The 16,648-nt window shown below is 31.3% G+C and overlaps 3 protein-coding genes across 7 annotated transcripts; 1 reads left to right on the forward strand and 2 right to left on the reverse strand.

Moving 5' to 3' along the window:
- LOC117236062 lies at positions 1-2,317 on the reverse strand. Its single transcript, XM_033498680.1, has 4 exons — positions 1,867-2,317; positions 869-1,015; positions 562-792; positions 1-345 (listed from the first exon to the last, which is right to left on the reverse strand). The coding sequence occupies exons 1-4, from the start codon at positions 2,108-2,110 to the stop codon at positions 158-160; spliced, it is 810 nt and encodes a 269-aa protein (XP_033354571.1). The 5' UTR covers positions 2,111-2,317; the 3' UTR covers positions 1-157.
- A 103-nt stretch (positions 2,318-2,420) lies between these two features.
- Positions 2,421-12,517, reverse strand: LOC117236063 (adenylate kinase isoenzyme 1). Of its 5 annotated transcripts, none has more exons than XM_033498681.1 (5): positions 12,075-12,517; positions 8,337-8,618; positions 5,281-5,406; positions 3,613-3,798; positions 2,421-2,874 (listed from the first exon to the last, which is right to left on the reverse strand). In XM_033498681.1, exons 2-5 carry the CDS (start codon positions 8,520-8,522, stop codon positions 2,797-2,799), a joined length of 576 nt encoding a protein of 191 aa, XP_033354572.1. In that variant the 5' UTR covers positions 8,523-8,618; positions 12,075-12,517; the 3' UTR covers positions 2,421-2,796. The 5 variants fall into 5 exon arrangements, with proteins under 5 accessions (XP_033354572.1, XP_033354573.1, XP_033354575.1 ...); XM_033498682.1 differs by having other exon boundaries at positions 8,337-8,633; positions 12,075-12,349; XM_033498684.1 differs by lacking the exon at positions 12,075-12,517 and adding an exon at positions 11,628-11,756.
- A 695-nt stretch (positions 12,518-13,212) lies between these two features.
- LOC117236058 (T-complex protein 1 subunit eta) lies at positions 13,213-16,613 on the forward strand. Its single transcript, XM_033498671.1, has 6 exons — positions 13,213-13,369; positions 13,969-14,229; positions 14,461-14,790; positions 14,876-15,348; positions 15,419-15,688; positions 15,767-16,613. The coding sequence occupies exons 1-6, from the start codon at positions 13,367-13,369 to the stop codon at positions 16,056-16,058; spliced, it is 1,629 nt and encodes a 542-aa protein (XP_033354562.1). The 5' UTR covers positions 13,213-13,366; the 3' UTR covers positions 16,059-16,613.
- The last annotated feature ends 35 nt before the right edge of the window (positions 16,614-16,648 follow it).

Below are 16,648 nucleotides of genomic sequence, written 5' to 3' on the forward strand. Positions count from 1 at the left end.
ATATTTATTTAGAATATTCTTTAATAAGTAGTACATTCGAATGTGTGTATTAAAAGCATTTAAAGCATAATATATTATTTTATTTTAGCTTTTCACACATATATGTGTAGTTGAAACTGCTACCTATTAATATGCTTGCTTGTAAATTTCAAAGTTTCTAGCTATGCAAATATGAATAGATCGGTGAAATTTCACAGATAAAAGATAACACACTACCGCAAGGAACAACTTTCCAAAAAGGTCCAAGTTGTAATTGAGGTGGTTGTATCAGAGTGACACATCCTTTTGAATGCGATGGTTGTCCCCTTCCCCATGCTCGATAATTAAAACATAAAAGTGGTTCGTCTAAAAATTGTATAATATTTTTATTAATCATACCGTATATAAGTTTTTCAGAATTTATAAAGAAGCGAGATATCAAAGACTAGAATCCTTTTTAAACTAATTTTTTCCTAACCGTAAGCATTATTTTCTAATTCTAAACAATAATTAAAAAAAATATGAATTTATGTAAACGTTATGTGGCAAAATTTTACCGTATACAAACTTAAAATTAAATACCAAATTCGTTCATCCAAAATTTTCCATTTCTACGGTTACTAAGTCCGACAAAAGTAGGTGTGTTTGGCGAAATGTATTTTGCAAGCCCGTTAGTACGTTCCTCGCTGATTATGTGAGCCAGCGATGCATTTATTTTTTGGCAAGCTATTCGTGCTTGGCTGTAATTCAAGTTATCGCTCGAAAATACAAATATCCCTGTCCTAGGAACGCAGACCAGTGTGAAGCTAGAACCTACAATAAAAATAATTTGTATAAATTCCTGTTACTTGCGACATGTCGATACTTTTATTCTTTATTTTTTTTTTACCAGTTGGTATGGAGCTGGGATACGTGCTATAATATTTATAATTCTTATCCTTCACAAGCGTAGTAAAATTGTAAATCTCAGGACATTGAAGCGCTTGGCATATTTTCCTCGTTGTTTTACTTTTATTCTGAACGCCAATATTCAATTCTATGTGAACAGAAACAAAACTCTGGCACGCAGTTTTATATTATTACCGACAGACTGCTGATATTCATGCAAATTCACATTTTTATAAACGCAGCTAAAGGAAAATCTAGACAGGAATTTGTTTAATTCACCAAGATCGAATATTATTTGAATATTTCATATATTTATACGTATGACGTGACCGAGCAAAGACCGGTATTAATATTTAGTATGGATGAAATTTTCCAAAGAAATGCTGTATAAATCTGTCTAAAACTTGATTCTTCGTACGTGTGACACATCTTTTTATGACAGGTACGTGTATAACTTCCAAACTGAAATACATGCCGATTCAGTATCGTTAAGCATACATGCATACGATAAAAATTAAAGACAGATAACAAACTGTTTTTTGGCGAAACATAAGATACAAATTATAGTATAATTAATACCAGAATCGATTGTAGAATCGTTTTGCACCTGTTGCAAAAGCAAAAGAAAAAAACAAGAAAATAATCTAGAAGCTATATAAGAATTGATATAGGAATTAGAATGAGAACGAAAATTTCAATTCATTGTAACAATTATTCGGATAATAAAAGTTCTACGTGAGCATTTGAAGAAGCAGAATCGAAATCGTAATTGTTTTCAACCCATGATAGAGTTATATTTTACGAAAGATTTCGTTTAATAAAGAATCGTAATTTTTCAGGAATTTAAACAAGACCCTACTTAGAATGTACTATTCCATGTCACAATACTTTTATTTGTCACTGTAAATGCATAAACACACACAGTCGTCTAACTATTGATCACCGATTGAACACCGTGGAACATTACGATACGTTTCCAATCAGCGTCTTTCGTCTTACCATAGTCATCGTCTAAACCATAATTAAATGCCAAAGCCTTCTTCACCGAAGCGAACTTCCTGCACTCGTTCACATTTTGCACCGTTTTCCTTGAGAGTATTAACTGATTCGAACGGGCGTTAGATTTCATTAATTTGTAGTATGGTAACTGTCGTGAATTAATTTCACAGTAATTATCGCATGTAATTAAGTGTAATCCTAAACACGCTATCAAGTATGTCACAATTACAATTAACTTTTCCATTTTTTAATTCACTGAAGAATCTTATCCGATTGAATGTTTACTTGAAAATGCATCATTTTTTTGTACAACTGGGATACTCTTGGATAATCGGGAGACACAGATCGACGGACAAAGCAATTAACCTGTACGTCGACGCGATATGTACACAATAGAAACGGAATTTCGATTTACGCAATCAACAGATTTCGAAGTTTTACTAGATTTTATGAAGATGATGAATTCGATTGAAAGGACGTCGACGTTCAACTAGAGGAAGGAAATGATTTTAGGAGAATGGGCTTTCCATGATTGTGAAATAGCGCAATTAATTATTATTATTATTATTATTATTCGAAACAATCGATAAAATTACGAGCGATGTTATAACAATCAAACGATGAGGTATTTTCTACGAAATATCGTGAATTATTTCGTTAACAGTTCTATTTTAACTCGTTATAGAATATATCGCCAACAAGAACAGGTACTCTTTGGTATCTAATACACGTATTCGACCGTTACTGTACGCCAAACTATCAAAACGTTGAATAAATCGTTCATAGACTTGTACAAATCAAATATTTGTATAAATACAAATGGGTAAGAAACGTAAAATATATTTTATATTTTGATCGTAGACTTCCAAAGAATTATGTCGAATGATTTTGACGGTTTTATAGAAGGATCTCTATGAGAGACTTCAGGATCTATTTCAATTTCAACAAAGCATCTAACGCTTTGGAAACTTCGGCGAATATATCATCCACACTGCCTTCAGCATTGATCTACATGAAACATTGAAGAAGGTTCCATTATTGCGTCTATTCGTTATCAGGATTTGTTTATATTGAGTTGTTGGAAAAATTCGTAGCATTTTTAACAGTCGATCTATTCTATTCTCTAAATTTAGTCTATTCTGCGTGTCATATATACTCGATGAGATTTCCGGAAGAATTACTTATCACAAGCGTATACCTTTGCGGAACGCTGCTTGACACACTTACTACGTTTAATTGGACAGCAAATACATCGATTAAAGATAAAAAATATTGGTAGATAAAGATAAAAAGATGGTATTGATCGAGAAAAAAACACGTCGTGTGCCGACAACAACAAGAAAAAAAAAGAAAGATTTATAAAGAAGAACAACAGAATCTCTCGAAGAAGCAAACGATCACGAAACTATTCGATAAATCGCTCGATGAAACTCGTCGAAGTGACGCATATCGTGCCATTCGTTTTCCGTAAAGATCCAATAATTTAAAATTTTATAAAAATTGATATTGGCTGAAAGACGATGGACACCAAAATTATCATAATTTAACGTAATCGGTTACCGAAGTATGTAGGAAAAAACTATTTGTGAAAACGCAGAACAGCGCGAATTCTGATGGCACGAAAGCTTACTATACATATACATGTACAATATGTACATATGTTCTTTCAAACTCCTTTTCACTACAATCTTTCCAAATAGCCCAATATGTTGAAAAGAATTAGAAAATGATCGCACGAATACTCACTCTTAGAACTTTGTCTTTGTAATGGTTAACAATTTCTCCATTTTTTACGTTAAATATCTGAATTCTCTTTTTGATCGTTTCAAGATTATCGTCAGCTCTTTGCGATACTGCTGCGCGCCCTAGTAGCCTCTTCTCTAACGTTTCGTTCGAAACATCGAAGAAAATGATTAAATCGACAGGACACACCTAAATTCATGAAAACACTCGCGATTAGTCTTGTTTCTCTGTCTTTCTCTCTTTTACGTTGCCAATTCCCAACTTTCCCTTTCATTTCATAGCGTATTTCATAACTTTTGGTCCATTACTTTATAACATTTTAACACAGACAATATTACGTGTTTGCGTCAAATATACAGTGGATTCCCGTATAACGCGAGTTCCTACAACGCAATCCCTATAACGCGCCAAATACATATAATAAAGCAGGATAATAAATTCATTGAAAGGATCGAACCTGTATGAGCGAAGCCGATTCGACGATTGAAAATGAATATTTAATTCCAACGGAACGAAGGCGTTGGAATGTGATTTTGGACGATTCGGATAGTGACTAACAATCAAGATTGTACAAGTATTTTTCAATTTGAAAAAATGTTAAAAAGCATGATGCATAAATTTATGTAATTACATTTTTATTAAATTTCAATGAAATAAGAGATTTTTTACAAACGTTAATAATATGTTTTGTTTTTAATCATCTTCGTATATATGCCATTTATTTTTAAACTTCCGTCTTATTTGATGAAACGTACTTTACTTGCTAGGTTATGCGCGTTATGTACGAGAAAACTTCCCGTACAGCTCGATTTCCTGCAACGCCAATTCATATAGCACGTAACGTATTAACCGCATTATACGAGAGTCTACTGTACACTGTAGGTGAATAAAAATACGTAAGTTCTATGGAAGGTTAGAAAAGTAAATAAATTTCTCTGTGTTATAACGTTAGCGTGCGACATAGATTCGTTGGTGTTTCGAAACTTCAATAATCTTTCTATTGGGAATTGCTACTGCTTATTGCTATAATTAGACTATGAATATTTGCATTTATAAGAAATTTATTAGAAATGTACAGAATGTACATAGTATCTATTATAAAGATACAGGATGTCTCATCTTTTTCCATAAAACGATGCCGGTATATTGTAACAAGTATATCAAGTAGAAGAAAGAAAAAATCATACAAATCGCACAAGTATGATGGATAATTACTCATAAGTACTTTCTTTGAAAAGATTTTCATATTTTTAGGTTACGCACATTTCCGTTAAAATATTCTTCTTTTTCTACTTTTCATTATTTATTTATGCGTATAACAACATGAAACTTTGCTCAATCGCTCATTGGATAAATCCAAGAATTCTTTCAAATTGGTCATAAATGATAAACAACTGGCAATATTCACTAGAAATACGTTAAAAAAAGGTCCATAAATCTGTGGAGTAAATTAAAAAGACACGGTTTTAAACCAAACTGTATGTATCGATGACTAATGTTTCCTCGTGAGACATCTTGCAGAAACTATAAAACCTATGACTATAAAACCATATACTTGAAACAGTATAAAACATTCGCCCATATAAACGTCAACGATTCTTTCTTATAAACATGCGTAGTCTAGTTATACGTAATATGTAATATTTGTATAATCGTCGTGTTAATGCTTACTTTCTTTTCGAAAAGGAGACCTTGTTCTAATTCACGGGGATATCCGTCAATAAGAAATCCAGTTTTTGTAGCTTTTTCCTTCTTAGCCTTTTCCATCCGTTCTCTTATCAGATCCAGTACGATATCCTAGTAAAACAAAGAATATTTTTATACTTTTCTGTCATGTACTATGTATATTTTAATTACAGCGTTCACGTTTGTATACTTTTTATTATTTGTTTTATTTTTATTTTTTAATAGGTTATGGGTTACGAAAGTAGCTTAGGAAAAAGACCAAATACAAAAAAGATCGCTGAAACTTTTATTAGCTATCATTTTGTCCATTTCTTAAAAAATAGGCCTATTCGAATATAGTTAATAATCTTTTCTACGTTCTTTTCCATCGTTTTCGCTCATTATATACGTCAAACGTACTCGTCCGATATTAAGAGATACGCCATGTTCGAACAAAGTATGAAATAATGTAAAGACAATTTGGACGATCTTGGACTATGTTGGACAATCTTTTTAAAGATCTTTTAAATGATTTACACAGAGTGTATACATACTTGCGATAAATATTTTCTAACTCGTACACACTACTTGTACATTTCAGATCCGTTCAAAATGTTTTCAAAATGGGAAATGAAACACATGATATACGTGTGTGTATGCTATGTATATATACTATGTATTCCTAAACTATGTAGCTATTTGAAAAATTTGAAAAAAAGAGTTTCGTAATATTTTCTAGGCTTACGTTCGTTCTTTTCAAGAACGAAACAACTGAATAGAATATAGTAATATAGAATGCAGTGTTTTTTCCTATAATCAATAACTTGGAAGATAATCGCATGTAAAATCGACTTTACGCGCGTCATTGAAATAATGATTTTTATGTTCGAAGATTCAGGGGTATCCATCTTCCTTACCCAATCGACCTTAAATTTTGCACAGATTAGTGATTTTTATTAATGGAAACTGTTCCGGCAGTCTGTGCGTAACGAACCGTGAAAAAGATATTTTTGCCCAAGAGTAAAAGAGTATATGTGTGTACAAGCGTATAGTAGATTAGTGACGATCCATAACCTATTCTCACCAGGCCTGGTCAAATGACCGGTTTTAAAATTTCATTAAAAATTGTACATTCATTGTTATTTCTTTCGTTCGTCTAACTTTATATAAATTCTCATATTAACAAAAATCGAGGAATTGATTAATCAGATAATATAAGAATTTACATAAAGTTCGATGAACAAAAGAAATTATTCGTTGCCAAAAGTATCGCTATTGTAGCTAACATTTTCTTGCGCGTACTTGTATCGTGTTTAACTTGAAACCTCAAACCAACTGGCACGTTCGTCTCGAATACATCCCGGACCATCCCTGGTCAGTGGTCGTATAAAAATACTAACGCGTAAACAGCACAAACACGAGGCGGACACGGAACGGGTACCGTTGTGCGGAAATGGATCTTTAATAAGCTTGTGATTCATCATCCGATAACGAATAAACCATCCATCGCCAGATAACATACAGGGTGCAGCCGAATAACATGTACAAGTGAGCACGAAGCGAGTCCTTATAAAAAATAAATACAAAATATGGAATAAAATTTTTTCATTAAGGTCTAGTTTTCGAGAAAATCGAGTTTGAAAACTTCTCAAGTATACTTGAACATGGCTAATTACCGACTGGATACGAGTAAATAATTGATAGGTTGTTATCGTAGAAGCGAAAGTATGTACAAGATATAAAATAAAATATTTTCGTTCAAGGCTTTATTTTCAAGAAAATAGAGTTCGAACATATTTAATTAGGAATCGATCTAGTACTTACGCGCGTACGATGAATTTTCAAATTTATTTTTTCGGAAACAGAGCATCTTGAGAAAAAATTTTATTGTACATTTTCCGTTTATTTTTACACGTAGAATGACCTTCTGTCGATTATACAGTTCTGTCTAGTCCGGAATTAGCTACATTCAAATATACTTGATAAATTTTCAAATTCGATTTTTTTGTAAACTAAGTCTTAAATGAAAAAATTTTATTCTATATTTTGTTCTTATTTTTTCATAAGGAATCACCTCGTGCCCGCTTGTACGTATTATTCGGCCGCACCCTGTATATTTTGTCTATAATTTTATCGCTCTACGCTTGACGATTATTTTTACAGACTCGTATCGCGTGGTTCGACATTTCTTAAAACTCATATAACGTACGATGACGTACGCGAATTTTAGTCATAGATACCAACTTCGAGCGATAACAAAGTAAACAAAAATTCACCATTTTTTATGTACCGTTATATGCATCTGTAAGAGGAGTATTCGTATTTATTACGTATGTACATATAAGTATAGTAATTATAACAATAATTGAATATTTTATAGTGAATAATAGATGATACATATATAATGTCGCTATTTGATTAAAGATCTATTATCGATAGATAGATAATGCAGAAACCGACAGAGTAAAATCTGGGAACAATCTGGAGATATTACATATGTATGTTACATACGTATCTATATGCTTATAGCATTAATACATCGTTAAACAACGTCTGCACTGTTTACGTATTTCGATAACTCTTTGTCATTTATTTGGTATTAGGTAGCTTCGTAAGTGCATTCCTAAAAAAACTTGTCTTACTTGACAATGAATTTCTTCATTTGAAATCTTTTCACCTAGCTTTTATTTTTTAAAAGCTTTTAAAATATTCAGTTTGTTTGTTATAAAAAAAATGTTTTATCAAGATCAGAATATGAGTAAGATGAAATATATTTTTTATGAGTAATTAATATTTCTCATTTACTACTACTATTTACTATTATTCCCTATACTTAATTGCTCTATTTTTACTCGATGTATTTGATGTCCAGCTACAAGCAGTATCTATTATCGAGTAAAAGAATATTTAAATAACTATTTCGATTCCATTCCGAGTCGTACAACGCGTAGGATATAACAGAAAAAATCAACTGGCAAAAACAATACGAATACTTTTCAAGCAACTTACAAATTCATGGAATAATCTGACATCGTGTTTAAACATTACGAAACATTATTTACCGTTGAGACAAATAAACCTTGGGACATGGTTTCCTGTAGCGAAGCTCCTCTGGGACTACCACTGGCAACTTCTTCTCGCAGTAGATCACCGCTGCTTATGTGAAAGAATCCATATTTTGCAATTATTCGTTCGCACTGTGTTCCTTTCCCACATCCTGGCCCACCGATTATCCAGACGGTCTTCATCCTCTCAGATTTTCCCGATGCTTCTCGTACAGTGGATATAAATTCTTGTTCGAGATATAACTTGCAAATGTCCGCTACTGCCGTCTGTTTTTCGTCCTAGCAAGAATGTACCTTTTGCCCATTAATTCAATTCCATCAGATTTTGAACATTATGATGGCGATCTGCTTGGTTAGTTCCCCTAAATGATCGATACGCGAATGTTCCACGGATGATTTTACGTTGCACCAATGTGAAATATTTCACAGATGAATTAGTATACGTACATATGTATCCAATAACGTATTTGCTACCAAAAGAATTCGCACGTCATTGTATACGAAGATCACGAAAGAAGATCACACGACAAGCTCGTTTTTCTCGAATTTCCGATTTTAATATCGCTTCACGACGAATTTGACTATGACAGCACGATCGTGAAAGTGAAAACAAGCCCAAAGGCGTAACGAAATCTTGACAAGGTTATAATACATATAAAAAGGGATGGGATAAGTCAAGCCGGAGTGGATACACTGATAAAAGAAGGAAAACAAGCGAAAAAGAAATGTAGAAGAAAACGATCCAGATACAGTGAAGGGTATAAATTATAAATTCATTAGAACAACGGGAAGAAAGGAAGGAATAGCACAGATAAGATATGAAAACACAAAAAGATGGAACGTGATAGCTGAAAGAAGATGTGACCTGTGTGGGAACAGATGCGCTAAGACATCTAGTACCAGATTGTAGAAAAACAGAGGGAGAAATTAGCATAGAGGACGACGCGGAAAGTAGAGGGGGTGAAAAAAGGAAAGGTGAGGATAGAAGATTTTAGAATTCAGAATTTTAAACGGAGAAGGTTAAAGATTCGCGAACCATGCCACCATATCATGTGCATTACGATTACGCTACTAGTCATTTCAAACGCTAATAGCAACCGTTTTAACCTGTTAACTGCGAACTTTAGTATCAAAAATACCTTACAGGGCGCGCAGATAAAATCAAACAATGACGAGTATACACGTCAAGCGCAGTTAACTGGTTAAATACCTGATTATCAGGGGATTAACGAAGATATCATATTCTAATTTTATCTAAGGTTTAGAAGCACGGTTTATATCTCTTTCTTACATCTCTTATTTATACTTATTATAAATATATTTATATCTATTACGGCATTGATAGATTGCTTATAAGCAAGGTGTTTGCGTTTTTATGGATTATTATTATGAAATAGCATCCTTGCGATTAGCGAAAATCGTGAAAAGACTAGAAATGAAAAAAATTGTTACACTGCGTTTTACTGATCCATACAACAGATTGCGTCGATTCAATCTTGTTATATTCGCAATATTTTCCAAAAGACAAAGCTAATCTTTAACTTTTTGAATGACATTTAGCAATTACCCAAGACGTACAAGTGCTTTTGGCAAATATTAATATTATCTTTTATTATGATAGAAATATGATTAATACATATATATATATATATATATATATATATATATATATATATATATATATATATTTCATAACCGCTTTAATTAGAACCGTTGATATGCATATATACAGCATATTTAACTACAAGCATTACGACTCGATCTAATAGATCTGATAGATCTACTGTTAAAAGTAAATAATAATTTTCGGGCACAAGTGCTTCGATTAGAAACTTGCTTTTTGTAGAAAATTTAATGTAATTAGTTTGTACTAATACACTGATACCTATATATATTTATTAATATATATTTATTAATTGTACCTTGTTATTTCGATTCCCTTGATCAATATATCTATTTTGCTTCTAATATTCTCTCTAACCGTATATACTTCCCTTGAACTTTAAGGTAATTTTCATACATGAACGTTTTATGGTAGTAGGATTGAACGTTATGCATTAGCTTCAGCCCATTGACCACATAAATTAACGTTCGTATACGTGATTGTGTTAAAAATACTTGCTAGCGCTAGATTAAACTCATTCCCAGTCTCGAGTGCACATTACGTACGAAAGTACACATTTTTCCCTTTTTTCATCCACATTACGATGAATTATGAATTTTTACATCGCGTTAAAATAGTAAGGAAAATCATTCGTAAAAATACGAATAAATATACAAAATATTTTTACACAATTTAATTTTTTATAATTTTTTTATCAATTTTAATACTTTTTCCTTTTCTTAATACTCGAAACAATATTACTTTTTTTATAATTTATTTCAATAAATCTAGATGCATGTTCAGTAATTTATATAATTTTGAAAACACTTGAGAAAAATACAGTATTTATTTGTACAGCTGACTTTGTTTGTCAGATTGGCTATTATTCCATCTCGAAATGATGATATCGCTTGAACGATAAACATGATAAGTATTTCATATTTGCTCGTAATAAGGAGATTGAAATTGGCACGTTGTTTGCGAACGTAAGCTAGCCAAAAATTGCCAAAATTCTACAGTTTCTATTATTAAGAAATAAATCAAATTGCCATACTATTATCGTTCACGCTACATGTATCAAACTTCTCTATAGTATATGCTTTCAGTAACTTTTTTCTTACGGTTTCTAACGCAAAAAATGCTCAAAACAGACAAAATTTGCTTTACATAACGATACGAAACTAAAATTTCGTCAATTTCATTGCTGTTTGTATCTATAACTTCATTCTTAGTTAAAATAAAACACAGCTAATTTATTTATAACAGCTAAAATACAGCTTATTTATGTACTAGATATACGATTATGTATTAAATTACGTATTACCTATCTACCGCACTCAAGTATAAATACGAGGACAAACGAAATATTTATTCATCTTAAAGAAAGAGTACATGTATATATGAGAGCAAATATGAAATTTGTAATAACTTAAAATTTTTAACTGATAGTGTGCTAAACGCACTGTTATATAAATTAACTCGATATTCATTGTGATAGCCACTTATTATTGTCATTTTATTGTAACGCGTATTAAATAATTGAAATGATAACGGTAATGAAAGCAAAACGAAACAGTAAAAATGGCGCGACTACAGAGCTATGAAAGCGCTATGCAGTATTTTAACAAGACAGAGAGACACTATCGGAATAAATACAGCGACAACACATGTAACCGCTTACTTACTACTCAAGATCCATCAGATTCAAGATTTCACTATTAACTAATAAAAGTTAAGAGAATACCTAATTAAAGCTTGTCCGTTAAAATTTTAAACATATCGATTTTTTATTGGCTCGTCGTCATCGGGTGGGAGTGATTTTACGCATGTGCAATGATGTAACATCAGCATCTTATATTCAAGATGAATACGGTACAAGTACAGTGTTACATAGTTCATGTAACTCACATCCCTGGCACCTTGAATTTCCTACCATCCTTAATATTACTACACGTAAATATCAATTTAAAAATGTGTAAAATCATTTTAAGGACGACAAGCGTGAAAAACTGCAGCACACACACAATCATATATATAATGTAAAAATCACATTTAGAAGGATAAGCATATGGAATTATATTCGGGAAATGCGATACAAATTCTTTAAGTTTTAAATATTTATTTGCTTTTACCTCGACAATAAAATTATCTTGTTCCGAAACGTACACGAATATACGATTTCGTTGAATTACACTTAAAGTTAATAGTATCGCGCAACACAAGATATACACTTTTTAGAATTTTATCGTTAATTGCCGTCAGAATTGTCAGAAACTTGCGCGCCTCGCTTAAAAGCTCTAACACGACTAGATTAATTTCAGCGCTTACACTGGTCACTCAGGGCGCAGATTATGTAGGTGGTTGTATTGGCATTAGATGTACATATATATATAAAAGCATCCGGTCGAAACTTACAAAGCGAATGCTTACAATGTTTAAAAATAAATATGCGGTAAATGTTGGACCTCAGTTTCTATTCGTGTAATCGGACCACGAATGACACCCACGCCCTCCCAACCCCAACAATCCCCTTCGTACTGTTGACTGGTATCAGACTGTCAGCTGCTGACTCCAAATCCTGCGGTTTTCGTCTGCTTTTGGATGAACGAGCGAAATTTTCTTTTTGTTTAAATCAACGCCATCTGTCGCTTGTTTTAAAAAAGCTTACTAAAAGCTAAACTGGTGGAATGGTAATATTTATTATTTTATATATATTAATGTTAGGTAAAATAAAAGGCATACATGATATAACATTAAAAGATTGAAGCAAGACTAAAGGCATTACATAAATGTTATTCATTTTAATCATAGTTATTGTAAAAAAAAATTACGCTTCCAAAGTAACATGAAATTTTTTCTATTAAAACGTTAATACAAGAATACGTATATACGTACTACGCTGTAATCGAAAACAACAATTTTGTACAAATTTCGTTTAAACGAATCGAATATTCGACCTTTTGTGATGGAGGTTATGTAGTAAAATATTAAAAACTAACAAAAGTAAAAAGCCGAATTATCATCTACTTTTTTCATTACTTTGTTATATTTCCTATCCATTATTAAATCATAAAATGTTACATAGTTAGGAATACAGTTAATGTAATTGCATCAATATATACGTATTAAAATGTACACGTGTACATACTCCAACTCATGTAATATATTTATTCTATTTTTATGTAATTATCTATTTCAAAAATTATAATTTAAATTATCTCAAACATTAACAGGTTTAAATTCGAAATTTTTATTGGTCAGCCACTTTTTATGAAGCTACTTCCGTTAAGTGTGAACGATACCTAACGCTTGTATCCTAGTAGAATCATCTCGAATACTATTTACAGGTTACTGAAGTAACTTTGCTCAAGCACAGTGAGTGAAATTTCAAGAAACTGAAAAGTTATAACGTGGGTTTATAAAAATGGTAAGCTGAGTAAATTTTTTATTTAAATTACAGAAAACATAAAACTTTTACTAAAAAATATGAATTTAGATTTATATTACGAATTTTGTTATAAACCGCTATATGTCGAAAATTAATATGATTTTATGTCAGCAAAATACAGTTCTTTTTAATAATAATGGGGAATTCTATACAAATGAGTTATTAAACTTAGAAAACTAGTAAAGCGAAATACAGAAAAATGAGTATTACATTATAGCTCTAACCTTATATGGAGATTAATTTCGGCTTACTCCCACAATGTGCATGTGGAAACAATCTAACTAATAGGTGGTGGTATTTCTAAAGTTCCAATAAAAACTGATCAGTTTTATTTACCATAAATATTTAACATGATAACAAAAGAAAAAAAATATTGTTTCTTAATTCATTTGTCTTGCTGAAATCTGACAGACATCATTAGTTTTATGCAGCCATAGTGTCATAAAAGCACATGTACATGTATTAAATATAATATATTAAAAATGGGAAGATACATGAGAGTACATAATTATTGTTATTATAATCATCATTAACAATGATTATGTAGTTCATTTATATATGTGTATTTTTTTTTGTAGCAACCTCAAATAATTTTACTTAAAGAAGGCACAGATGCATCACAAGGAAAACAACAGCTAATATCAAATATAAATGCATGTCAAATAGTAGTTGATGCTGTCAGAACTACTTTAGGTCCTCGAGGGATGGATAAACTTATTGTTGATCAAAATGGAAAAGCAACTATTTCCAATGATGGTGCAACCATTTTAAAATTGCTGGAAATTGTTCATCCTGCGGCAAAGACCCTAGTTGATATTGCAAAGTCTCAAGATGCAGAGGTAAATAATATGTTATAAATATAAACTCTGTAAAAACTTAAAATGTGATGTAATCAAAATATAACATTACTAGTTAATATACAGAGAACAGTATGTTAAGAACTTATAGACTGGTAACGTCTTGAAGATATGTAGTTATCTCAATAATGTTCAAACATTTTATTAAGTTATATTCTATATTAAACTCGTAATTGTTTTATACATGCCTCAATTTTATCATTTATTTTATAGGTTGGTGATGGTACTACGAGTGTAGTTTTATTAGCAGGAGAATTCTTGAAACAAATGAAGCCATTTATTGAAGAAGGAGTACATCCACGTATAATGATTAAAGCTCTTCGTCTTGCACTTCAAGTAGCAATTGAAAAAATAAATGCAGTAAGTGTTAAGATAGATAAGTCTGACCAAACAAAATTAGTGGAACTTTTAGAAGAGTGTGCAGCAACATCTATGAGTTCAAAATTAATTCATCAGCAAAAAGAGTTTTTCAGTCGTATGGTTGTAAAAGCTGTCATGATGCTTGATGAGATGTTACCTCTCAATATGATCGGTATTAAAAAGGTAAATTTATTTGAAAGCTAATTTACACAATATTGTGAAAAATGCTAAGTTACATTTGTTTATTATAACACATATATATATATAGGTTTCTGGTGGAGCATTGGAAGATTCAGAATTGATTAAAGGTGTAGCTTTTAAGAAAACATTTTCTTATGCTGGATTTGAAATGCAACCTAAGAAATATCAAGATTGTAAAATCGCTCTATTAAATATAGAATTAGAACTTAAAGCAGAAAGAGACAATGCTGAAATACGTGTGGATAATGTTATGGAATATCAAAAAATAGTTGATGCTGAATGGCAAATTTTATATGACAAGCTTGACAAGATTCACAAGAGTGGAGCACAAGTAGTATTATCGAAATTACCAATCGGTGATGTCGCTACGCAATATTTCGCAGATCGAGACATGTTCTGTGCAGGTAGAGTTCCTGAAGAGGATTTAAAAAGGACAATGAAAGCATGTGGTGGAAGTATTCTAACAACTGTACATGACATCAAAGAATCAGATCTTGGTAGATGTGAAATGTTTGAGGAAAGACAAATTGGAGGGGAAAGGTATTTTAAATGCAACAAATAATCGGACGTTAATAATTAATGATTATTATATCAAAATAATTATTTTTAGATTTAATTTCTTCTATGAAGGATCACGTGCTAAAACATGTACATTTATACTTCGCGGAGGAGCAGAACAATTCTTAGAAGAAACAGAAAGATCTTTGCATGATGCTATCATGGTTGTTAGACGTTTGTTTAAAACAAATGCCTATGTAGCTGGTGGTGGAGCTATTGAGATGCAACTGTCGAAAACATTACGAGACTATTCTCGTGTAATAGCAGGAAAAGAACAACTTTTAATTGGAGCAATAGCTCGTGCACTTGAGGTTATTCCAAGGTACGTATTTTAGTTCAACTTTTATTTTAACATCTATAATTTTAATTTTTTAGAAAATAATAATTATATTAATTTCAGACAACTATGTGATAACGCTGGTTTTGATGCAACAAATATTTTGAACAAATTGCGACAGAAACAACATAAAGGCATGCATACTTATGGTGTTGATATCAATACCGAAGACATTGGTGATAATATGTTAGCTTATGTGTGGGAACCTGCTGTAGTAAAAATTAATGCCTTAACAGCTGCAACTGAAGCAGCATGTCTTATTTTATCTGTTGATGAAACTATAAAAAACCCCAAAAGTAGTCAGGATAATGGACCACATGCTCCAATGGGTCGTGGCATGGGAAGACCAATGTAATAATAAATCGCTTTATTAACTTAAAAAAAAAACATGTGCTAATGTATTGCAACAATTCGCTTATATGATTACAAATTATTCAACACAATTTTTACATACTTCTTTTCTATACTGTAATATAAGATAAAATGAATTTCAAAGTCTTGTTCCGGAAATAGTTCAATATTTTATCGCAAAAATATTTTATCACAATCAGGATAATATAGTAACATAATATTATGTTTATCGTATTTTACATACGTACGAGTTACAAGAATACCCACTTTTTATTTATAAAATTGTAAACTATTGATTTAATTGCGAAATTTAATATTAAAAGGAAAAATTCTTTTTACGCTTCACAAAAATTTAAAAGAACATGAAAATATCGTCATTACATTATTGACCTTATAAATGTTAACATCAACGATAACGGTAACTACAGCTTATTTGTTATTAAATTTCGCCATCATTGTATCATGAAATTCGTAAGTAGGTCTCGATTTAGTTTTAATGTAACATTTTACATTTGCTTACTATTTTTAATAAAAAGCATTTCCTGTTTCACAAGTTTAAGTGTTGAGATAAAAATATAATATAATTTTGTTCGT

The sequence above is a fragment of the Bombus vosnesenskii genome, unplaced genomic scaffold, assembly GCF_011952255.1.
Source record: "Bombus vosnesenskii isolate JDL3184/JDL3185 unplaced genomic scaffold, Bvos_JDL3184-5_v1.1 scf7180000013340, whole genome shotgun sequence".
In the NCBI taxonomy this organism is placed as follows: Eukaryota; Metazoa; Arthropoda; class Insecta; order Hymenoptera; family Apidae; genus Bombus; species Bombus vosnesenskii.